The sequence below is a fragment of the Dreissena polymorpha genome, chromosome 15 (assembly GCF_020536995.1).
Source record: "Dreissena polymorpha isolate Duluth1 chromosome 15, UMN_Dpol_1.0, whole genome shotgun sequence".
Lineage (NCBI taxonomy): Eukaryota > Metazoa > Mollusca > Bivalvia > Myida > Dreissenidae > Dreissena > Dreissena polymorpha.
Window position 1 is genome coordinate 31,692,267 of NC_068369.1, and position 25,430 is coordinate 31,717,696.

The window sequence follows — 25,430 nt, forward strand, 5'->3', positions numbered from 1 at the left end:
TTTTTGTTTCCTTGGTTGGGTTTTGTTTAAATCAAATAATGATTTTTCATCTCACGTTTCTTGAAATCCCTCTTTTCCTAAGATACGGGCTTGTTGAAATTAAAAAAATTAAAATTAAAAGCAAAAAATTCGTAAGATCAACAGATCAGTGTTACGTTCATGAAACTAGACATTTAAATTTGCCGATACGTTTGTCTACATTTTATGACATAGTATATCTAAAACGGCGTGTTTTAATGTCAAAATCGCGCGAAATTAAAAAAAAACAAGACAATCACACATTCACGTGAGTAATAAATGGAATACAATAAATGCAAAAATACGTAATGCTGAAGGCCCTGCAGTCAGGATTGTGGACGAGTAACATCAGTAGTTTAAAGGGACCTTTTCGCAGATTTTCGCATGTACATATGTTTGTTGTTAAATTCTTTAAATTTATAAATGTAAACATTGGAACTAAATAGCTCCATTAAAAAAAACAAGAATAAAAGAAAGAAAACAAGTAATGCTCAACTGGGCTCGAAAGACTGACCCTTTTCAATTGATCATCGATTCCATATTTGTCCGTAGGTTGTATTATACAACAAAAAAATTATAATTTACGATTATTTTTACAGACTATAAAACTACATCCGTAAAACAAAATAGGATATGATTTGGTTTTGTTTTGCTTAACATTATCTTTGAGTTAAATAGTCTGTGAGCGTGACAATATCAAATTGACATACAATATAAAGTATCATATTAATAATTTCGTCGCTCCCATTTCCTACGGCAGCCTCACCAAAAGTTACATGGTACCCGGAAGTTGAATATGATTTGGGACACCGTAAAGGAACTGTCCCTGTGGTAACCTCAGCGGAAGTGATGTGGGAAACGAAAGTGGCACTGCGCATGTACTGCAGGAATCGGAGTGCGTCACCGGTGACGGATATGATATGGTATCTGAACAGACGGAAGACTCATCGATCTGTGAGATAGAAACGCTATTCGCATGATCAATTCCTCACAATCAAATCAAACTAAAATTCCTCATTTTTATATAAAATTGGAAATCAGCGATTTTACTCGTCTAGGGTTAGGGTTAGGGTTAGGTTTTTCTACGAAAAAGTAATTTTGTATAACCCCGATATAACATGCTGACGAATATAGTTATAAAGGGCTTTTATGAATGTGCGTAGAGTGTCGTCCGAGATTAGCCTTTGCTAGGGCGACACTTCCCGCTTTTATGATATTTTTGTGTTTACAGAAAGTATCTTCTTAGCAAAAATGTAAGTTAAGCGAAAAGTGTCACATGTTAATGTGGGACGCCACTTTACTTTATGCAGTTAACCCCATTACCAATAATTTTAAAGTATCTTACCTCAGATAGTGGTCGATCTGGGCCTTCTCGATCCGCTTGTCTTTTGCCCGCCGGTTCTGGAACCAGATTTTTATCTGACTCTCCATCAACTGCAGCATTGCCGCCAACTCGAACCGTCGGTGTCGGCTGACATAGTCAGTGCGCGCGTACTCGAGCTCCAGCTTCAGCGTCTGGTCTGACGTGAACGTCGTCCTATGTCGTCTCTGGCGGTTCTCGCATCGACGTCGACAAAATAATAATCACGTTATTTGTAATGTTTTCCGGTATTTGGGTTGAGAATACCAGTGAAATATAGATAAACTGTAGAAACTGTGTGCAGAAATACGTCGAGGCTGAACTGACAGATCAGGCCCCAGATCAGCATGTGAAGTCAGCGCAGTATTATCAGGGACGACAATTTCCGCTTTTATAATGTTTTCGTTGAAATAAAGTCACTTTTCAATGATAGTCCAGTTAAGGCGGAAAGGGTCGTCCCCGATTAGCCTGTGCATTGTGCCCAGTTTTCATCGAACGAACCTCAATCATTTAATGTGTTATAATATGCGGTATATGAGTGGAGTATACCGATGATTAGTGCACCAGGGTGCAGAATCGACGGGGTCTTCTAGGGTTTACACACGGGCTAGACAGAATGTAATCGCATCGTTAAGAACTTTATTTTTGCATAATAGACGGTGTTGTTTTTGCAGTTTGTTCCGATGTCTTAAGGTATATGAATAAATAATTGAATACGTCTATAATCGGTGACAAACTTTCACGTTGCGTGAAGCATAACTGTGTAGTACAAATCGAATTTTGAACAAGAACACAGGCTTATTAAATAAAGTAATTCAAATGCATTTCAAATTACCATAAGCAGCATAAACATCTGTATTATATGTACTTGTTGAATTTTTAAGAAAAATTGTTTTAAAAAGTTATTTGAAATAAATCACCACTTACCGCCTTGTTTACATCCATGAAAGTTAAATGGGGGAAACCCCACAAAGTAACGTGATCCTGCACCATGAACCTGTTGAGCATGTGTGCAGAAATAGAACATAACATCTCACACTTACGATTGATACTTAATAAAATAAACGGCATAAAACTCTTACATATCTGGTCAAATGCCGGAGCCATTGGCAGCTCTGCACGAATTCCGCACCCTTGATGTAACAATAGAGGAAACGGGAGAAATCTAGGATCTGGATATGAGGGTATCATTTTGGAAATGTGTAACCGATCGAACGAATGTCTCTTTAATGCTGACGTCATCGGCGAGGCGGTGTCGAAGAGAGAAATTCCTCGCAATCGGCGCAATGTCCATCAAACGGTGGCTAAACGCTTGAAAAGTGTTGATGACGTCACTTCCGCTTATGACTTCAAAATGTGTTGATAACAAATCCTCTACTTTTTTAGTTTTCACCAATGCTTCTCCGAGCATGATTTGTTATAATTTTTGTGTTAGTTTTATCACATGAAAAATGTCTCCTAATAGTTTTCTTACGCGCTTAACTTTTATAATCTGAAAAAAGACATTTCATTTTGTTGCTTGTATGGTTGAGGTGTTTAACATTCAGGGAAAAATCTTGCCATAGACAGGGTACGCGTTTCGTCCTTTATTCGGAGAAAACGAAGTCCATTCTTTTATTTATACTCACTGGTTCACTGAGCAAAACCGGACAGAATTGATACATTTTATAGAGAAATATAATTGAAACAAGACAGGTGGGTATTTTGTGCTTCAATAATCTCCTCTTTTCGGACATTAGTGTTATTGGGCATTACTTAAGAAACTTCCGGCTTTTTAGACGGGTTCTCGTATAGATCATTTCGTAGTTAATCTTAAAAACTAATTAACCAGTCTGACATCTAAGTCAGTGCTCATGAAAAATAAATGACCAATTTTCGCAAACTGTCGTTAAAACGACATTAACTAAATAGCTCCATTAAAAAAAACAAGAATAAAAGAAAGAAAACAAGTAATGCTCAACTGGGCTCGAAAGACTGACCCTTTTCAATTGATCATCGATTCCATATTTGTCCGTAGGTTGTATTATACAACAAAAAAATTATAATTTACGATTATTTTTACAGACTATAAAACTACATCCGTAAAACAAAATAGGATATGATTTGGTTTTGTTTTGCTTAACATTATCTTTGAGTTAAATAGTCTGTGAGCGTGACAATATCAAATTGACATACAATATAAAGTATCATATTAATAATTTCGTCGCTCCCATTTCCTACGGCAGCCTCACCAAAAGTTACATGGTACCCGGAAGTTGAATATGATTTGGGACACCGTAAAGGAACTGTCCCTGTGGTAACCTCAGCGGAAGTGATGTGGGAAACGAAAGTGGCACTGCGCATGTACTGCAGGAATCGGAGTGCGTCACCGGTGACGGATATGATATGGTATCTGAACAGACGGAAGACTCATCGATCTGTGAGATAGAAACGCTATTCGCATGATCAATTCCTCACAATCAAATCAAACTAAAATTCCTCATTTTTATATAAAATTGGAAATCAGCGATTTTACTCGTCTAGGGTTAGGGTTAGGGTTAGGTTTTTCTACGAAAAAGTAATTTTGTATAACCCCGATATAACATGCTGACGAATATAGTTATAAAGGGCTTTTATGAATGTGCGTAGAGTGTCGTCCGAGATTAGCCTTTGCTAGGGCGACACTTCCCGCTTTTATGATATTTTTGTGTTTACAGAAAGTATCTTCTTAGCAAAAATGTAAGTTAAGCGAAAAGTGTCACATGTTAATGTGGGACGCCACTTTACTTTATGCAGTTAACCCCATTACCAATAATTTTAAAGTATCTTACCTCAGATAGTGGTCGATCTGGGCCTTCTCGATCCGCTTGTCTTTTGCCCGCCGGTTCTGGAACCAGATTTTTATCTGACTCTCCATCAACTGCAGCATTGCCGCCAACTCGAACCGTCGGTGTCGGCTGACATAGTCAGTGCGCGCGTACTCGAGCTCCAGCTTCAGCGTCTGGTCTGACGTGAACGTCGTCCTATGTCGTCTCTGGCGGTTCTCGCATCGACGTCGACAAAATAATAATCACGTTATTTGTAATGTTTTCCGGTATTTGGGTTGAGAATACCAGTGAAATATAGATAAACTGTAGAAACTGTGTGCAGAAATACGTCGAGGCTGAACTGACAGATCAGGCCCCAGATCAGCATGTGAAGTCAGCGCAGTATTATCAGGGACGACAATTTCCGCTTTTATAATGTTTTCGTTGAAATAAAGTCACTTTTCAATGATAGTCCAGTTAAGGCGGAAAGGGTCGTCCCCGATTAGCCTGTGCATTGTGCCCAGTTTTCATCGAACGAACCTCAATCATTTAATGTGTTATAATATGCGGTATATGAGTGGAGTATACCGATGATTAGTGCACCAGGGTGCAGAATCGACGGGGTCTTCTAGGGTTTACACACGGGCTAGACAGAATGTAATCGCATCGTTAAGAACTTTATTTTTGCATAATAGACGGTGTTGTTTTTGCAGTTTGTTCCGATGTCTTAAGGTATATGAATAAATAATTGAATACGTCTATAATCGGTGACAAACTTTCACGTTGCGTGAAGCATAACTGTGTAGTACAAATCGAATTTTGAACAAGAACACAGGCTTATTAAATAAAGTAATTCAAATGCATTTCAAATTACCATAAGCAGCATAAACATCTGTATTATATGTACTTGTTGAATTTTTAAGAAAAATTGTTTTAAAAAGTTATTTGAAATAAATCACCACTTACCGCCTTGTTTACATCCATGAAAGTTAAATGGGGGAAACCCCACAAAGTAACGTGATCCTGCACCATGAACCTGTTGAGCATGTGTGCAGAAATAGAACATAACATCTCACACTTACGATTGATACTTAATAAAATAAACGGCATAAAACTCTTACATATCTGGTCAAATGCCGGAGCCATTGGCAGCTCTGCACGAATTCCGCACCCTTGATGTAACAATAGAGGAAACGGGAGAAATCTAGGATCTGGATATGAGGGTATCATTTTGGAAATGTGTAACCGATCGAACGAATGTCTCTTTAATGCTGACGTCATCGGCGAGGCGGTGTCGAAGAGAGAAATTCCTCGCAATCGGCGCAATGTCCATCAAACGGTGGCTAAACGCTTGAAAAGTGTTGATGACGTCACTTCCGCTTATGACTTCAAAATGTGTTGATAACAAATCCTCTACTTTTTTAGTTTTCACCAATGCTTCTCCGAGCATGATTTGTTATAATTTTTGTGTTAGTTTTATCACATGAAAAATGTCTCCTAATAGTTTTCTTACGCGCTTAACTTTTATAATCTGAAAAAAGACATTTCATTTTGTTGCTTGTATGGTTGAGGTGTTTAACATTCAGGGAAAAATCTTGCCATAGACAGGGTACGCGTTTCGTCCTTTATTCGGAGAAAACGAAGTCCATTCTTTTATTTATACTCACTGGTTCACTGAGCAAAACCGGACAGAATTGATACATTTTATAGAGAAATATAATTGAAACAAGACAGGTGGGTATTTTGTGCTTCAATAATCTCCTCTTTTCGGACATTAGTGTTATTGGGCATTACTTAAGAAACTTCCGGCTTTTTAGACGGGTTCTCGTATAGATCATTTCGTAGTTAATCTTAAAAACTAATTAACCAGTCTGACATCTAAGTCAGTGCTCATGAAAAATAAATGACCAATTTTCGCAAACTGTCGTTAAAACGACATCAAGGGTTTGTTTGGACTCGTTTTAAGAAGCAGTTACGACAATAACTATTAATTTAATTGTCAATTCGTTCTCAATGATAACAATTAATAAATCAGTTTCGCGTTTTATAAAACCGTCTGTGGTAACGTGTTTTAAGACAAGAATGACGGCTTAATTGCATCGCCTAGTTTGATTGGATACTTGTGTTACAAGAGGGCAATCGTGATACATCGACTATCTCCGGAATCCTCCGTAATATTGACTGATGTATGCAATAAATCGTCTGCTGATACATATTAACAAGAGGGTTGTAAAAGGGACATTTTCACAGATTTCGGCATGCATTGACGGTTATCGTGTCTTGCTTTATATTGTTAAATATAAACTCTAGAACTAAATAGCTCCAGTAAAAAATGAATATAATTAAAGAAAGTGAAAAAGCCACAAATGGGCTCGACCCACTGACGATTGGAATAAAAGTCTAGCACTTACTTCATTCGACCATCCTTGCTCGTACAATGAGTGATGTATTGCATACTTTATATAAGCAATACACGTAGTGTCACAAAATATAATGATAACTACAGGACTCTCCATATTATTCAACCGTTTCGCGTTGCAACGCATTATAGTTTTGAGGTTTTTAAATCGTCACAAGATGCATAAAATGGTTATTTTATAGTTTGGTAAATTTTCAGTATAACTGGGTGCTCAAAAATATTATAACTACAACACAATTTTGCGAATCCGAAACTTTATTTTTATTTTGTCAATTTACCAAAATGTGAAAAGGTGCCTTACATATAACCGAACTGAAAATAAAACAAGAACTGTTACATTTGAATAACAAATTTAAATGTGCCATGTTGAAGAACGAAATTCTTGCTATTATCTTTATTACAGACGCATGCTCGTATATTTGATAAAAAATGTGGTGACCATATTTATCTTTAACTTATATCAATGGCAAATTGTTAACGATGTGTATAACAATTTAGGAAGTACAACTAAGTCCTTTGTGTAAATGCTGAGTAAATATCAAAGAATGTATCTCGCACTTGTATTTTTGCCGACGTGTAATGGTACTTCAAAGCCATAGAGCCATACGGGATATGGTGTATTCAGGTAAGGTCGGTCGCGATCCATCCACATCGGCCAGCTGAGCATGGTCTGAGAGCCACACGGGATATGGGGTATTCAGGTAAGGTCGGTCGCGATCCATCCACATCGGCCAGCTGAGCATGGTCTGGTTGTGACGATGACATGTCATGTGCTAGCTATACCAGTCTCTGCTTATGACTGCATTTGTTTCTGCACATTTCTTTGATGTTATATTTAGAGGAATAAATGATCATCTAGTATATGATACATGATATCTATGGGATAACACAATAATACTTAAATAAAATATAATACGATATATCACGTAATGATTTAATAACATATTACAAAGGGAAGGGCTGTACAAAATAGCTAAGAAATAGCAATACATATTATACTATTATTAACACATTTTTACAATCATATACAATCGAATAGGAAATCAAAGTGAGGAAATAAGTAGATCTATGCTCAGTTACCTCATTTACAATTACAAATAATAATGTATTCCGGCATTTAATGGTTACACTTTGTCATGTCAAATGTTTATATTTCTGATACCGATTTATACTATTATCAGTATATGTTGACAATCTGACACCAATTTCTATATATTGGGGACGAGATGACTTTGGATAGGTACCAGTTGACATAAAACAGGTATAAGTTGCCCAAAATGGGTTTGACTTGACCACAGTATGGGTTGAACAGTTGCCTAGTATTCACGCCAATATAGATTGCGACTTCAAACATACACATTTTGATGAAGATTTTTCTTTCATAGACTTAAATGGTAGATCGATCTTGTTTGTTTTTACATCTATAATATGTAGCTTAGTGACCCAATTAATGTTTACGGTTTGTAACTCAGGGGTCCTGGTTTCGATCCTCACATGCGGCGCTGATTTTTTTCATGGGAGTTTCCTCTGGCAAGACTGCAGAGTCCTCGCCTAGTACTGGTGAAACCCAGGAAGCATAAATAAGTGAATCGTTGCCTTAAAATAAGTTAAATAAACGGGCATGAGCACCATTCAAACAAACAAATCGAGATGCTAGTAGATGGAGGATAATGATTGGTGAATATTTTCCCTAAATATGGTCAAAGTAGATAAGATCATATTTCTGTGAAAAAAGTATAGAAACCTAAATATGCAAGTGTAATATCGGACTACGTAACCGTTTTATCTCTCGAATCTATTATACTGCATAATAGTGACTTGTGTTTGTAAATAAAAAACAATGTGCATCAATACATTTGCGGATATGAGCCAACAGCAAAGCGCAGCTGCTCTTTAAAGGCAGGCAGCATATGTGTTGAATGTCAAAACAGGAGTACACAATACCAGCACCTGCACCAGTAACCTCTGTCAGTATTGCTTGTGCTGCACAATCAATGTTTGCACTCGGCTGTAAAAGTAAAAGGTAGCTTGGACATGCACATACATGAACTGTGGCCGTGTCAGCACTGAACAATTATACCCAGCGGTAATCAGGTAAGCATCATTAAAGAGGCCTGTGCTAGATATTTAGGAACTACAGTCTATACCACACTGATTCGTGTTTAATGTTAAGATTTGTATTGTTTCATAATATTCATGCATATATAGCTTTTTTTTACTGTGCAAACTTAAAGAAGTCATGTATTATTGAGTACTTCCTTATTATCGGTGACACGAACGTCCTGTACTTTCTATTTGTTCCGGAAACCCCTTACATAATTAATGATGTGGACAAATGATTTAGCAGCTAATTCTAAAACGGTTTATGGTTTGAGTTCAATAGTTTAGGATATTTCAACAACTTTTGAATTCAAACATGAAATCTGAAGTGTACCTGTCCTTTTTCCAATTGGGTAAAAAATGGCTGCAATACATACAATCAGATTTCACAACACGGCATTTATTAGTACTTTATACAAATAAACTTGTCAGGTAAAACCTGCAAAGGCTATACCGGTACCTCTTCTGGTATCAGTTATATAATTTGAATGTTTTTGCCCATAAATCGAAGGTCAATATGTATTATAAGTTATATAATTGCATATACTTAATAAAGCCTAAGCTCTTGAAACAGTCAAGCTGATTATTGAATGATTTCAAACTTAACAAGAAAAATGTGTTGCATTAACTGCCCTGCTGTAAATGCAGGTCCCTGGTTACAACTAACGACCACCTGTTGAAGGAGCTTGATGAGACCCGGGAGAGACACCAGCACAGAGGTGAATCAGCTTAACTGGATCTACAAGCAGCTTAAGAAAACCTGTGTGGAACCAGTCTAAATGTTCTGTTAATGATAACAGAGTGTGCTATGTGTTTTATGGCTAAGGGTGTGTGCTACTTGGTATTCAATATACCAATTGGTATTTTATTAAGGCTTAGAAAAAACTAAGACCAATCATAATAAGAAATATTCTGCTTGTTAGAACATATTGAACTGTTTATTCAATCATGCAGCAATATGTTGTTTGCCATTAGAGCAGTTGATATGCTTAACATAATATTATATAAATTTATTTATTTCACATTATTTCACTTATCTGGCGGTGATTTTACAAGCATCTTGTTCACACATCTTGTCGATTGGTACATGTAAGCATATATGTTATTGCTAGATTTCAATGGTGTAGTTTTTTAGTAAACATTTCTCGCCTTTCTATTTTGTTTTGCTGACATTTACACATTAGTTGTTGTTTGTTCGCAGTGGACAGCTTAGGTTAAGTGCACCTGGTATTCAGCCCAATTGAGCCTCGTTCTGGAAAAATGGCTTTATGCATGTGCGTAAAGTGTCGTCCCAGATTAGCTTATGTGAAGACATGCTTATCTGGGACGACACTTAGGGCCGAGACCGGATTTTCTTGTCAAAATACTTTCTTAAGTTGTTGTTTGTTTGCAGTGAACAGCTTAGGTTCAGTGCACCTGGTATTCAGTCCAATTGAGCCTCGTTCTGTGAAAATGGTATTTTGCATGTGCGTAAAGTGTCGTCCCAGATTAGCTTATGTGGTGACATGCTTATCTGGGACGACACTTACGGCCTAGACCGGATTTTCTTGTCAAAATACTTTCTTAAGTTGTTGTTTGTTTGCAGTGAACAGCTTAGGTTCAGTGCACTTGGTATTCAGTCCAATTGAGCCTCGTTCTGGGAAAATGGCTTTTTGCATGTGCGTAAAGTGTCGTCCCATATTAGCTTATGTGGTGACATGCTTATCTGGGACGACACTTAGGGCCTAGCCCGGATTTTCTTGTCAAAAATACTTTCTTTAAACGAAAAGTCTCATACAACCAAAAAGTGTCTTCCCTGATTAGCGTGTCCGAACCGTACAAGTTAATATGCGACGACACTTTAGGAACATGAATTTAACCCCATTTTCCCAGAGCGAGGGTCGATTGTATTTTTTTTCTTTCAACATTCACATGTTCCATATGTTACGGCCATAATGATAATAAATGTTTTTTGCTTCAAGCTAAATATTCAGTAATAACCAAAACGTGTCATAAGATCTTTGTTAAGACAGGACCCTGAATTCTAGCATTTAATGAGGTTATGTGCTTTTCCACACTTATTCTATTTCTATAAGTAATAGATGGACACTACAACAATATAATTTGCTACCACAATTTGTTTTTTATATATAACTTCTTTTACTTGTAAGAAGTTAACATGTGTTAAACAAGTTTGGCAAATACAATGACAGCTATTAGTTTATTTGTGGTTTGATAGCATTTATTTTACACTAATTATATAACCACAATGAAGTATATGTAATTAACAAATATAAATCAGTTTATGTGTTTTGCATGCAGCCATTTACATACGATCAGACATTAGTGCAATCTCATATGTTTATGTATTGTTTTATTGTTTAAGACACCATTGTATAGTTTCTTTTGAAAACAATTGTATGATTATGGTAAAATTGCATATGTCAAGTCATAAGCAGTATATGTGGGATACACAAGGAGCAGGACCAGAGGGATCATTTTGTTTCATATGATGTTTATGTAATGTGTGCCTCATCCTAATGTATATTTAACCAGTATGTAATGCAATACATATATGTTCAAATAAAATTGTTAAAAAATGTCATACAGTGTTCATATTATGTTTACATGCTATTTCAAGATGGACAGCTTCATCTGCAGTCATTACAAGACAAACAGCAGCAACATAATTGAGCCTTGGTCTGGGAAAATGGGTTTTAATGCATTTGTGTCAAGTGTTAATCAGCGCTAATCAGTGATTAACTTTCCGCTTTGATGGATGTTTTTGTTGATGATGGTACAGGCTATTCTGAGACAACATTTCACGCACATGCATTAAGTCCCAATTTCTCAGGGCCAGACTCAAATGTTAAAGCAATGCCACTTACATTTTTTAGAATTTACATCTAGGATATAATATTAGTACATAATAATGTTATTTATCTTTTCGTCTTCTTGTTCTAATCCTGCAATAATTAAAAAGCAGACGAGAAGTACTTTCGCCCAAACCCGAGATTAGTCATGGTGCGGTAGATCTGATAAGACAGAGACCATTGTTGTGTCGGTGACTTCACTTAGAATATAGAAATGTTAAGCTTTTAAGTTCCTGTTGTAACGTTAATATATCATACAAAGTAGATCTTACATCGACATCATATGTATCAAATCAATTTCAACAAGAATAAGGTGTTGAGAGAGAAATTTAAATCATTTCCGTCAAAACAATAGACACAATGAAGACAGGGAAGTTTTTTACTCGCTCAACGCCTATATTCGGAGGTTTCCGGAGATAGTCGATGTTTCACGGTTAATATCGGAGGTCTGATTTTGATGTTAAAGTGATATCCCGTCAAAAGTAATTAGCGGTAGAATTTGGGGTTTTTAATTATGGTTCCCTTTTTGCAACGTGAAATATTTATAGTGACGGTGTATGCAGTACGAAGACTTATTCTGAATCAGAGACGCAAAAGCAATCGACTTAAGATGTACTAAAGATCCAAAAAGAAATCTATAGCTAGTTAAATTTAGTAACAACATGGCAAGCGCACACAGTAAAACAAAAACGCCGTTCGAATTAGCATTAATACAAATTGCGAAAAATTAACTGTAGTTATCAATAACACACACGAAGTAACGATATACATGAAGTGATAATAAACTTATCAATATGGGGTAAATAAGATGAAATGTTTGCACAGCAAATGTCACTAGGCATGTTTTAACTGCTATGTATCAGAAATCATATGCCAGTTGTAAAAATAAGAATGGCATTTAACAACATGCATGTTCTGTATTCAAATAAGAATGCCATTTAACAGCATACATGGACTGGCGGATATTCCCTTCCATAATGTTTCCCTTTTAGCACATGTTGGCATTGATTCATCTGATAAGTAATTTCCATTTTACAAACGTATGCATGCACTTAAATGTGTCGAAGTTTATCTCGCCTTAACTTAGAAATAAGCACAATGCTTAATGATACCATTGCACTAAAAATAACCAAACACTTACTAAACTGAACATGAATCTCTGTCTAGATACTTGTTTCAATACTCAGTACTTCCGGTCCTACGAACTATTATTTTTCTATTCACCTTTAGTTTATTGTGATTAGTACTCAAAAACTAACAGCCTTTTACAAATATGATAACAAAATCCTTTCTCATATTATATTTTTTATTTGTTCATGAGAATAAAAGCTGACTGAAAAGTCTTTTACAATACCTTTGTTAAAGGCAACCTTATTTGCCAACATTGTTTGCAGTCACTTTTTTATTGAGATAAGATGTAGCAATCATAACACAATATCACCTTAACAGTATTTAACAGCTAGCGAGCTTGCATTTATTTATTTATGTATTTATTTATGTACTTATTTATGTTTCTATTTATTAATATGTTCCCATTTCCGAAATTAGTGTATGTTCATTTTTGCAAATTAAATCAGATATCAAAACAGCGGAACGAGTTATAGTTAAAACAAAAAATCTCGGTTAAAAGTGTGGTAACCCCCTTTCTTTATTTGTGCTTTATGATGACAACACGTAGATGAACATATTTGAGCAGTTTTGCAGAGTTCTATTGGACAGATTTTTTTTAAATTACATTTTGGTGTTAAAAATAGTAAAAAAATGATGTCTTTTGGGGTGTCATATTTTTTTTTTTAACTTGTGTGCTCAATTTTTTTGGCATTGTGTTGTTTCATTAAATGGTATTTTATGTATCTCAGCTTATATAATATCTATATGTTGTCTATTTCATAGGTTATTATTTGGTTTGAGGCAATTTGAGATTTTCTATTTTAAATGAAAAAGTACATGCTATAAAATGGTGAATACAATCAAAACAAGGCCGGTGACCCTATATTTTTATTTCATTTTTCATATAGTATTTGTATATATTACTTGAATATAAATTTTGAACAAGATCTATTTGGTGGAAAAACATCAGCAAAACTGCAGCAACACCCCTTAAACACAAACTATTGGCCGTTTACTCTTGAAACAATAAGGACTGGTAAAATATTAAAAGAACACATATATTTCTGGATATAACCGGAATACACGTTAGTAGTTAAGTATATAATTAGCTTCACTTTGCGGTGGTAGAAAATGACGTATCGATATAGGTAACTGTTAATTTCTTTTTTTTATGTTGTTGACATAAATTCAATCCAAAATTTAATTTGATATTTAATATACACAGTTTAAGATTCGACACATTAATCAAATTCAACTTGAATTAGAAAACAAAAACCATTAAGGCAGCCAATTTGTATTACCATTTAAGATAGGCAATAATTTGTGAACTGTTCTGAGATTTTGGGTCAAAACGGGGTACATGGACTAAATTGACTTATTTCCTTTTTCAGAAAGCTCCATGTATGGTGCATACGGTAAAATTAAGATTTTTGCACACAAAAAATCAGTGTAAGGTTAAAAGGTCTGATTTAGAAATGCCTATTAAAACACAAAAAATAAACATTTCTTGATTTATTTTCATGTCAATAAATTATGTTAATATATTTATAATACGTCTACAAGTGCATGAATAAATCAGTAACATAAGGTGTTATAATATGATATACTAAATACTTCTCAATAATTAGAAAACATTATAAAAAAAATAAAATGTCAATTGGTTACCATGGAAACACCTATAATAATTCAAACTATTGAAATTGTGTGTATGAAATGCACTTTTAACTGTTGTTTGTTTAATAAATGATATATTCCATACCCAATGCAGATACAAAGTCATAGTGTCTATCTCAATAGATATATACTCTTGTGGTTATTTGCGCTAAATTCGTTTGCAGTACATTTGGATCGGATAAGATTACCTACAACTAGCAAATAAATGTTACCAAATTAAATGACACTACAAAATATGTCTTACAAACTGCACCATTATATTTTCCAAACATCATCAGTGATTGTTTACAAAGAATCTCAATGTTTTAATTGTACTGTAACCATGGAAACCAAGATATATACACAACATAATTTATTTGAAAGAGGTGAAAATAAAATAATGTATTTCAAAGACGTGAACATTAAATATTATGTTTATTAAACCTTGTAAAAAAACAAACACAAAAGCAATGGTATAACAAATTGCATTTTTAAATCTCTAAGCAATTCAGATTTAATTGTAATTCAAGTATTATAAACATCTTTAAAGAATTTAAACAGATCCTATTAAATTAAGTACATACATAGACAAACATAATTTTCTCAGATTTGTTTCATATTCATTTAATCGTACAATTAATTTACACATGGCTATCTTAAAACCTATTAAATGCCAATACATTCAGGAATCATTTATTTTTAAGTGTTAGTTGCATGGCAATGATCACAACTTTGTGGTCGCCATGGTTACTATTGTAAAAATAAAAAATGCATACAGTTGTTTTAAGTTGACATATAATATTAAAATGAATTAAAATAATTAAAAAAACTGCATAATAAAATGGGTATTGGTAAAATGTATTATACATTCAAACATATTCCATAAATATGAGTGAGGTCTTAAGGAAGTTTATAACTCTTAAATCTACAATGGTTGCAGCACATAATGATAGACTGCTCATGATTTGAAAATATTACAGCAACTAGGTGTACTATGAGTTATCAGTCACATATTGTTGGCATTGCTACATCTGCAAGTGGGATAGACAGAAATAGTTCCTTTTGCACAGCATTCTTATTCGTCCTCTTATAGTACAGGCATTGAGCAGAGAGGCTTAGTGTTTCCTGTTGGATTGGTATACAATAGGCTATGAAACTTGTTCCCAAGAAGGTCAAGTATTACTTGACATCTTCTGCACATTGACCCTGTCTGGCTTTTTATCTTCCAGCTGGCATGTCCGATGTTATTCTGTGTACATGTAAAACAAAAATGAGATTTAATCAGTTTTCATGAAATTAAGCAAATTGAGGTCATTTTGCTGCTAAATGGCAACATAAAATTTAAATTGCACTTTTATACAGTGACAGACAATGAATATAGAGGAAATTCCTGATAGGAATTTATCCAAAACAAAACTGTGACTTTTTTAAACAAATTTAGGTGGGAAATATAAATAATTAAGTGATGGGATTTCACAATAAATTATAATAAAACAAATAAGAACTTCATTTATTAACTTAATGTAAACCAAATAAAAGGAACTGGAAAATGTCACGGCCGCCATTTTTACTTTCGTTTTCAGTTGTAAATATATTGTATTTTGTAAATATTTTGGACATGAAAAAAAGTGAATTTGATAAAAAGAATAACACTTACCTTTTCAAAGACGAATCCAAACATTATAATTAGCATCGAGCTGAAATCGGTATCAACACAAGTTGAAAAAGTGTGTGTGGCTATAAACTAGGCGTTGCCAAATTCGTTAAAAGGGGAGTAACAAGTCAGCTCATCGAATTATTCGGTGGCCGACTTTGGTAAAAGGGAAGTAATAACTCAGCTCATTGACATTAAAAGGTCAAAATCAACTATTTGTTTGCTAAACAATTCTTTCAAGTACTAGTCTATGCCGATATTTATATTACTTTAATAAGATAAATGGTAAAATCACAGAAAACACGACACATTAAAAAAAACAAGTTTGTTTAAAAATACAATGAAATTACAAAAATATGAATTAAACGCTGACTTAAAATGTTACAACCGTTTTTACAAGTGATTGTTTAAGCGGTTTACGATAACCAAAACATTAATGTTTCATACTGATTAGGTGAGCATATACAATAAAATTACCTTTTGGAAAAAAACGTACAGCGCTGATGAATCCAATTTTAGAATAAAAGTTCAGAATAAGTAGTTACAGAAAATCAGCGAAAGTAAGGATTTTTAAATTGCAAATATGTTTTTTTCTGTTAGCAGAAAACTAACTCATGTATACAACACATAAACACTGTTGATTAAACCAAATGCATGTTTGCAGATTTGTTCATACAACATATATACCCACTTTTGGCTGTGCAACACATACACATGAATCTGTCGGTATCGGTGTAAACTTGTTCGTTATAAATTTAATTGAACTAAACATTATTTATTTAGTTTTGCAACAAAAAGATTGGTAATTGAGCTTAAATAACAGTCATCGGTCATGTTCATATGTTTTGAAATATTGCGAGAATAGCATGTCCATATTAAAATCATATATACTCGCTTTAATGTTAGTAATGGTGATCAAACTATTTTAAAACATATGAAGGCGACCGTGGAAGGGTCTCCTTGTGTTAAATTGACGAAACAGAAAGTCCGAAAAAATTTCCATGACCATAGAGCCAAATAACCATCGGAATTCCACTCAAAAAGCTTAAAGAATTCTAGAGAACCATTGGCAATACAATCATGTTTGAATCGAACTTATGTTTGCCTGAATGATATTTAATGGTCATTGTTTATTTGCCGAAAGGCTATGATAAATCGAAAAGAAGGTGGACGTGGCGTAGTGGATATAATGTCCGCCTATCACCGGGGGGTCATGGGATCAATCCCCACTGTGGGAGCTATCTTTAAACCTCTATATAGACACAAAGATCTTGCTCTATGTAGTAACAAAATACGGGTCTCCATTTTTCTTCTCCTGTCTAGGTGGAAGTGACAAATGTTGGAACAGTTACATAGTGACCAGCAGAAATGTTACTCAAGCTTAACACTTGACACTATACTGGCCCCCTCCTGTGGAAGTGACAGTGGTTGTGATAGTTATTTAGTGAGAAGCAGAAACGGAATTCAAGCCAAACACTGGACCTGTACTGACCTCCCTCCTGTTAAGTTGGAAGTGAAAGTGATTGTCTAGTGAGCAGCAAACATTAAATTCAAGCCATACACTGGACCTGAACTGACCTACCTCCTGTTTAAGTGGAAGTGACTGTGCCTCGGATAGTTTTCAAGTCAAGAATCACAAGCCAAGTCGTGTCAGGTAAGATTACATTCATATCAATAACAGCCACTGCCTCAGTGTCATGCAGCCCAATCACAGATTGCGTGTTCAAGTGAGGTTCAAATGCTATTTTGGTCAGTTATTGTCTGGTGTCAAATGTGTGTTGCCTGTCCTTTCAAGTATAATTGTTTGACATCTTCATTGAAGCGCCAGGAAAGAAGTTTAAAAAACTGGAAAAGTGTCAGTCCTAACCCAATAAAGAAAAAATCCAGATTTGATACAGTGTGTATGTGCAAGATGTTATCAATTTGTGTTTTAAATTGTAATTTTAGACAATTATTCATTGCAGTCAATCTTAAGTTGTTCTAAGCAATTATCAAGTCATTACCAAGCCTGTTATGTATAACTTGTATCCATCAAGTACAATTATTTTAAATCAGGTATTTTTCATAAATTTCATTCATTAACTTCTAACATTAAAGCATCTCTATGGCATGTTCATGTCTTTAGTTCATGTCTAAAAGTATATGCAGTATGTACTTCAGTTTTATAAAGACATGAAAAACTTTAAAAATTCAAAGTGAATTTACTTATAATTCCTCGACAAACAGAGAAGTTTGGAACATTTTTTAATTTTGAGTTTCCTCCCTTGGACTTGCGTTACTGGTATATCTCACTTCCATTTCCAATGGTAAATGATTGGTACAATTTTAAATTTTTGAGTTTTCTCCCTTAGACTGTCATTACTCGTATATCTCACTTCCATTTCCAATGATAAAATAGTGTAGCCAATTCCTGAATAATGTGAATATGCCATAATGTTTGATTAATCTATATCCCGATCAGACTAGAATATGTTCATGTAATATAGACTCTATTCTCATGGTTTTCCATTGTGGTTCTTTCATGCTTACATTCCTGGTGTGTGTGTGAGATTAAAGATAGACACAAATAATTATTATTACTCTTAAGAAGGATTCGCAGGAATGTTAAATATTGAGAACTAACTGATGATAATGCTTTGTTCAAACGTTATCTATGTAAGTTGAAGTGGGGTTGTTATAAAAAATGAATGATCATACTCATGCATAATGTGTGTGTATTTTGAACTTTATGAGGTCCTTCCGGGTTGAATTTTGTGAGTGTCCCAGCGCTCCTACCTAATTTGATTACTAGACTCACGAAAGTTGAAACTAATTTTAATTTAAAGCTTCATTTTCCAGCTACATGTGTATTTAGGTTTAACTAAAAGTTATTCAGTTTTGGTGTGGTCTTATGCTGTGGGTGCAAACCGGAGTGTCCTGAGGAAATCCACATGTCTGGTATGGAGATCACCTACTAAACTCACATGTCCTGGGAACGGGGATGAACTCAGGTTGCAGAAGTGAGAAATGCATGTACCAACCACTGCACTAACCGGACAGCCTTGACAATTATGAATTAACATAAACCTATTTAAATTGAGATTTTGAAAATCGGGTCAGTTCATTTGCTGCATAATACAACTCAATCAGGTCAATGTGTTAGCTGCATAAATTAATACACCAATCAGGCAAATATGTTTGAGTATAATACAACTGATTTACTAAATTATTAGTTCAAAGTGCAGTGATTTTTTTACCCAATTGGGAACGGGCCCGGTATTAACTTTCCATTGGGAATTTTTCAGGTCATGAAACCACCAAATTGTGAAAAAGTCTCGAAAACTTCCAATTGGGAAAACCAAGCTTTGAATGGTACCTTTTGAAGAATGGTATTTTAATGACTTTGTTTAACTTTTTATGTCCCCCACCACTATAGTGGGGGACATATTGTTTTTGCCCAGTCTGTTGGTTGGTCTGTTGGTTTGCGCCAACTTTAACATTTTGCAATACTTTTTGCTATATTGAAGATAGCAATTTCATATTTGGCATGCATTTGTATCTCATGGAGCTGCACATTTTGAGTGGTATAAGGTTTAGGTCAATGTCTATCTTCAATGTCAAAGGTAAAAAAAAACTAAATCAAAGCGGCGCAAAAGGGGACATAGTGTTTCTGACAAACACATTCTTGTTTTATCTTTATATGACACAGGAAAGCAACATAAACCTTTATTCACAGTCTTGCAAAAACAACAACATGCTAACGGAACACAGATTGTTAAAGAGTTCTCTGTTTTTATCTGCTTTAAATATATCAAGAATGGTGTCTTACTGGGCTGATGAGAGTCCTGAGACACCCCCAGGCTACATAGCCTTACCAGAGCACTAAGTGTGCCTTGTCCGAGTCTGTTTCATTTGTCTGTGCAGATTGATGATTTTTTTTACAAAGCTAACAACGCATAACGATTTGCTTTTGACTTCGGTATGTTTTAATTTCTTTCTGTAATACTTACTATTGTGACTCATGGTGAATATTGCTAGAAGCGTAAGAAAATTCAGACTAGTTTATATTTTGCAATAACATATACTTACAGTACAGCCAACGCGGACCAAACATAATCCTCGGTCACGCCACGGCCAGAATGTTAGTACTCGGCGGCTGCGTCGTGTTTTCACGCGGCGTATCGCCGAGGCACGCGGCATCGATCGACGCAATGACGCCGAGTCTGTATTAACCTCGCGTACTTTCGCGAAATAAATCCGCCGCATACGTTCGCGGCAGATTGAGTGCAAAGATATACACCTACATGTACATTTGTTTAGCGTCGAAATCTAGATTTACGCTACTTTCATAGTTATTATTTTCACGTTTCAATAATTCTCAAATGAGCATTATTCAATTTGTAATTCGAAACACACTTCTGAATTTTAATGCTAACGCGACATTAACAATTAAATTTTAGCATCAAATAAACAGTGCTTTATCTTTTGTCTCCTTTGTGTCAATAAAAAGCGCGCAAAAAATATGCAGACATGTAAAACGTCACATGGAAAGTGTAGGTGTATTTTGTGTTGTATAAAAACATGAACATCACGTTAGGCGATTTACGCGTTTTCAGTGGAAAAAAACCGCCCAATTGAACTGTTATTTCATCACATATTTAAATAGAAACAAATGCCAAAGTTTAATTGACACTTAAGAAAAATGGCGATTGTTTGTATTTCTTGAAAGTTATTAGAACTTTTATCGTAAATATTTCCAGAATTTGCTTTAAAACTGGAATATGCGGGATTATCGGGTTATGAGTAGAGATGGGAAAAATAGTAAGTATGCAGTAATAGATACATTAAATTTATTATGATTTAAAATATAAGTATAATTGTTCTTTTATTTTTGTTTGACTAACTAATCATTTTAAAAAGATTTTTATTTCACGATGCGCATCAACTCGGCGTTATATCGCGGATCGCTGCTAGCATCGGCACGTCTCGGCGGACAGATGCGAAGAAAATCGCGGCAAAATGCGACTTGCCGCCGCATACTGCCACGACTTCAACGCCTGACGTTGCATTGACTCATTTCGCCTTGGAGCCGCGGATCGCGAAATATGTTTGTTCCGCGTTGGCTGTACTGTATTTAATGTACGAATGTAACGTTAAATGTTTATACCAGTTAATGATTGAGAAGTCAAATCTGCCGCAAGTTCAAACGGTCTCAAAATACGTCAAGTTGGCGTTTTCGGGGATTGTTTACTCAATTTTGATTGGGATTTGTTTGTATTTTTTCGGAAATTAGGGACGGGTCCGGTTCATTTTGGGAACGAGTCCGTAGGTCATTGGGAACGGGTCCGTTTGCCGGACTGGGTGTCCAAAGAAGGAAAATAATCACTGACTTGTGTTTGCTACATAATACAACAATCAGATCAATGTGTTTGCTGCATAAAGCAACAATCAAATAAACATGTTTGCTGCATAATACAATCCGGTCAATGTGTTCACTGCATAATACAACACTTAGGTCAATGTGTTATTTGCATAATGCAACAACGAGATCGATGTGTTCGCTGCATAATACAACGATCAGACTGAATGTATTTGCTTCATTACACATCAATCAGATAAATGTGTTTGCTGCATCATACAATCAGGTCAATGTGTTTGCTGCATAATACAACACTCAGGTCAATGTGTTCTTTGCATAACACAGCAATCAGGTCAACTGTGTTGCTGCATCAAACAGCAATCAGATGAATGTGTTTGCTGCATCATACAATCATGTAAATGCGTTTGATGCATAATACAAGCAATCAGGTCAATGTGTTCGCTTCATTCTGCAACTAAGTCATGGCAAGAAATAAGTTTTGATAGTGATGTATTTATTTGGTTTTACGTTCATTTTCTGTTCGTATCTGAGTTTTTTAAATGGCAGCGTTTTATATTCCCTTTGGTATATTGCTTAATTGCTAAAAAGTAAAAAAAAAATCAGGGCATAGACCTTATTTTTGTGATTTAATACAATGTCATTTAACTACACTGTATTTCATTTCATTTCTTTTTGGTTTATTGTTTTTAACAAAAAAATATACATCTGGAGCAATTAGGCAAAACTTCTTTGTGATACAAATATAAACAACCTATAAAAACATCCTTAAGGTTATTGTATTCAAATACGCAAACATGTTATGTTGTAGATTATTTTATAACATAAATGTTGCCTTTACTAGGCTTTTCTTGTAAGCATGAATGTTGCAGTCCAACTTGTGCTCTCTGATAACAATTCGCCCTGTTTGTATTAACCCTGAACGGCGAATCAATATAAATTTATTTAGTGATTATCTGTAATGACTGTACAGTTGTAAACTCTTTATTGTGTTTAATTTGGTTGTAGTTGTTTGCATGAACTAGGATGTACATAATATCAATACTTAGCTATCTATTCTCCACAGTCAACATTTAAGTGTGCCCTTCCGTTTACCAGATCTGCTTGATGCTTCTCATCAGTGGTTATTTCCGTTGATCAAAATCGTGACACCAACATGTGCCTAGTACTAAAATTAATATATATATATATATATATATATATATATATATATATATCAGTAGACACAAATTATTTTGTATCATGCAGCCCCGGCATTGACTGTTGTGGGAGGCACAAATTGATTAATCCATCTGTCCATCTCTACACGGTTCACACAAAAAGACACATTCCATATAAAATCAATAATGTTTCTTCTAATCTTACTTACTTGCAAAGATGTCGTCCTTGAACGCTATCAACACACCCACATCACCCTTACCTCATGTTGCTGTTGACGCTGTGATATTTTGGGCTCAAACTAAAGCAGAGTTCAATCTCTTGATTAATCCTTTACTTCTTACATGAAGATACGTATTTTGACGCTTTTGTGGTCCATAAGAAAGTATAATTTAATGAATGACCTATCTTACTAGAGTTGTAAAGGATTTGTTATCCTCAGATACTGATCAGCATGAAACAGCATAACACCTGAACAGCCTGCGAATACTGTTTTGCTTTTATGCTGGTTTCTCTAGTCATTTTCACTTTCAAGGATTAACTAAAATTCATGCATTCAATCTAACATCATTTACGCTTTATACAATACTTAACGGTACCCATAACATCAATTGACGAAAAAAAGAACATTTCTCATATACCGTATCTTTTTACAATAATAATTATATTTTGATTAAAATATCACGACTGGTTTATAACATTACTTGAAAACAGTTGTTAACTTTTCATATTTTCAGTATATTCGGTAATAAAATTTTACTGGGTACATGTAACTACCAGTTAACTATAAATAACGCAAGAAGATTATACAATAGCCTATAGAATTAGCCTAAACAAATGTATTCAAATGTATTCATTTGTGCCTGCCGGCGTTATGGCGAGGTCATTTAAGGTGTTAAGCTGGGTAAAACATCTTCGCAAAAAAACGCACACGTGTTCTATACTGTTGGTAAGGTTGACACTGTGTGAACTACTAGTGTAACAAGTAATGTATCAACAGCAAAGTAAGCGTGAACGGCGCTTTCTTTATGACTATCTTATTCTTGAGTAAAAACTATTGCTCGCAGATATATTTTTCATTTAATTTTATCTTTGATCTTATTGTATATTTTGAATTGTATGTTGTGTCAAAAAAAATGTTTTGTAAAAGGAATTCAATCTTGAAATTATATTCTAAGTGTGATAGGTTTTTGATATGCCAACAATATTTATTTAATATGATGATGATTGCAAATTTTATTTTATATTAACTACATGTAGTTTTCATTTTACAATGTTCATATTATTTTTAATGTTTTCAGAACGTCAACAAAGACATGTTGTTGTTATTCTGCCTCAGTTATCTCTATCACATGAAATGTCCGGATAAACAGTGCGCACACATCTGGACCTTTGCGTTAAGACACTTATAGATTTGAATGGGTTGTGTTCATTGTAAACTTGTGATATTCAAAGTTATTCCACAATTTTGAAAACTGAGTTGTCTCTTACATGTAGATTATGCAATAGCGAACAACTTCAGTGCCTTCAGCGCTTTGATTGATAACAAGGACTTATAGAGGTGTGTGACATCAACTCCAAGGGCAATCGTTGACATCAATGCTCTTATTCAATAGAGCAGTATAACAAAAAGAACAAACAATATATCAAGGGCTGAACGGAAAACTGTCGTATCTTATTCTTTATTTGATATGAGTAACAACAGTCTTCCGTTCACCCCTCGATATGTGTAATGCTTATTGTCCCCTACCGGTGAAACCAGAGGGGACTTATGGTTTGGGTTATGTCTGTCAGTCTGTCAGTGTGTCTGTCACACTTTTCTGAAGCCTGCGATAACTTAAAAAGTTCTTCATATTTTTTCATGAAACTTGAAACATGGACAGATGGCAATATGAAAAGTATGCACCTGATTGTTTTTATTTTGTTACTGCGTCAAGAATTAATGTTGCTATGTCAACAAATATATTAAAAAAATTGAAAATGGTGGAGTTTCACCGGTATAGGGCTACTGCTTGGCAATAGTGTTGTTAAAGAAGAATTAATTTTTTATCAGTCAAGCATATGGATCTTTAAGAGTAAAATGCAACCTTTTCTGTCATATCAACATAGCAGAATTTAAACATTGTAAACATACGCTCAATACTATGATTTTACAGAAAATTATGTATTCATGCATGTGGATTGATGACATATTCAAACATTGAGATTTCACAATCGATTTAATTTAAGAATATTTGTACACATTTTTTTCAATAATAATATTACCAACATAGATTTTGTGGAGTTTCGTGGAGTTCATCTGTGTTAAAAGGAAGACAGATAATAAATGACACAAATTGGCTTCAACTTGTTCAATAAATTGAAATGATATCTTCTCCAAAGAACATATACCGATGATGATGATGCTAATGATGATTATGTTTATAATGATGATGATGACGTTGATGATGATAATAATGATGATAATGATGATGATAATGAAGATAAGGGGGATAAGGATGAGGATGTTGATGATGGTGTTGTTGATGTTGATAATAATGATTATGATTATGTTGTTGGTAGTGATGATGATGATGATGAGGATGATGGTGTTGATGAGGATGAAGATGATGATGGTGGTGGTATGGATGATGATGTTTTTTAACCCATTTATGCCTAGTGGGCTCTCCCATCCTTCTAAATTGGATCAATTTATTTCCAAAATAAGGGATGTCTAGTTTATTTATTTCTATATTTGGAATAGTTCTTACAGAAATTCATTTAAGCAAACAGCGCAGACCCAGATGAGACGCCGCATCATGCGGTGTCTCATCTGGGTGTATGCTGTTTGCCAAGGCGTTTTTTCTAGACGCTAGGCATAAAAGGGTTAAAGTCCTGATTCACTACCAACAACCTTCCATCTCACAAGGAACTTTGTATAATTGGTGTTCAATATACATAATTATGTATCTTTATCATGACAAG

General features: G+C 34.7%; 3 protein-coding genes across 4 annotated transcripts in view; all 3 read right to left on the reverse strand.

Annotated features, from left to right (window-relative positions):
• The window catches only part of LOC127861225 (uncharacterized), a 323,777-nt gene that overhangs the window by 114,874 nt on the left and 183,473 nt on the right, over window positions 1-25,430 (reverse strand). The window lies entirely within an intron of this gene.
• The window catches only part of LOC127861230 (uncharacterized), a 235,241-nt gene that overhangs the window by 114,874 nt on the left and 94,937 nt on the right, over window positions 1-25,430 (reverse strand). The window lies entirely within an intron of this gene.
• LOC127859665 (homeobox protein rough-like) lies at window positions 3,669-7,353 on the reverse strand. The gene is made up of 3 exons (XM_052397170.1): window positions 7,191-7,353; window positions 4,189-4,417; window positions 3,669-3,795 (listed from the first exon to the last, which is right to left on the reverse strand). Exons 1-3 carry the CDS (start codon window positions 7,351-7,353, stop codon window positions 3,744-3,746), a joined length of 444 nt encoding a protein of 147 aa, XP_052253130.1. The 3' UTR covers window positions 3,669-3,743.

Excerpts from the sequence above, each read along its gene's own strand:
- LOC127859665 (XM_052397170.1), bottom strand. The coding sequence starts at position 7,353 with ATGACATGTCATCGTCACAACCAGACCATGCTCAGCTGGCCGATGTGG. Across the intron at positions 4,418-7,190 it reads ACCTGAATACACCATATCCC|GTCGACGTCGATGCGAGAAC; the intron begins GTATGGCTCTAT and ends GATTATTATTTT. Across the intron at positions 3,796-4,188 it reads CAGATCGACCACTATCTGAG|ATCGATGAGTCTTCCGTCTG; the intron begins GTAAGATACTTT and ends TCTATCTCACAG.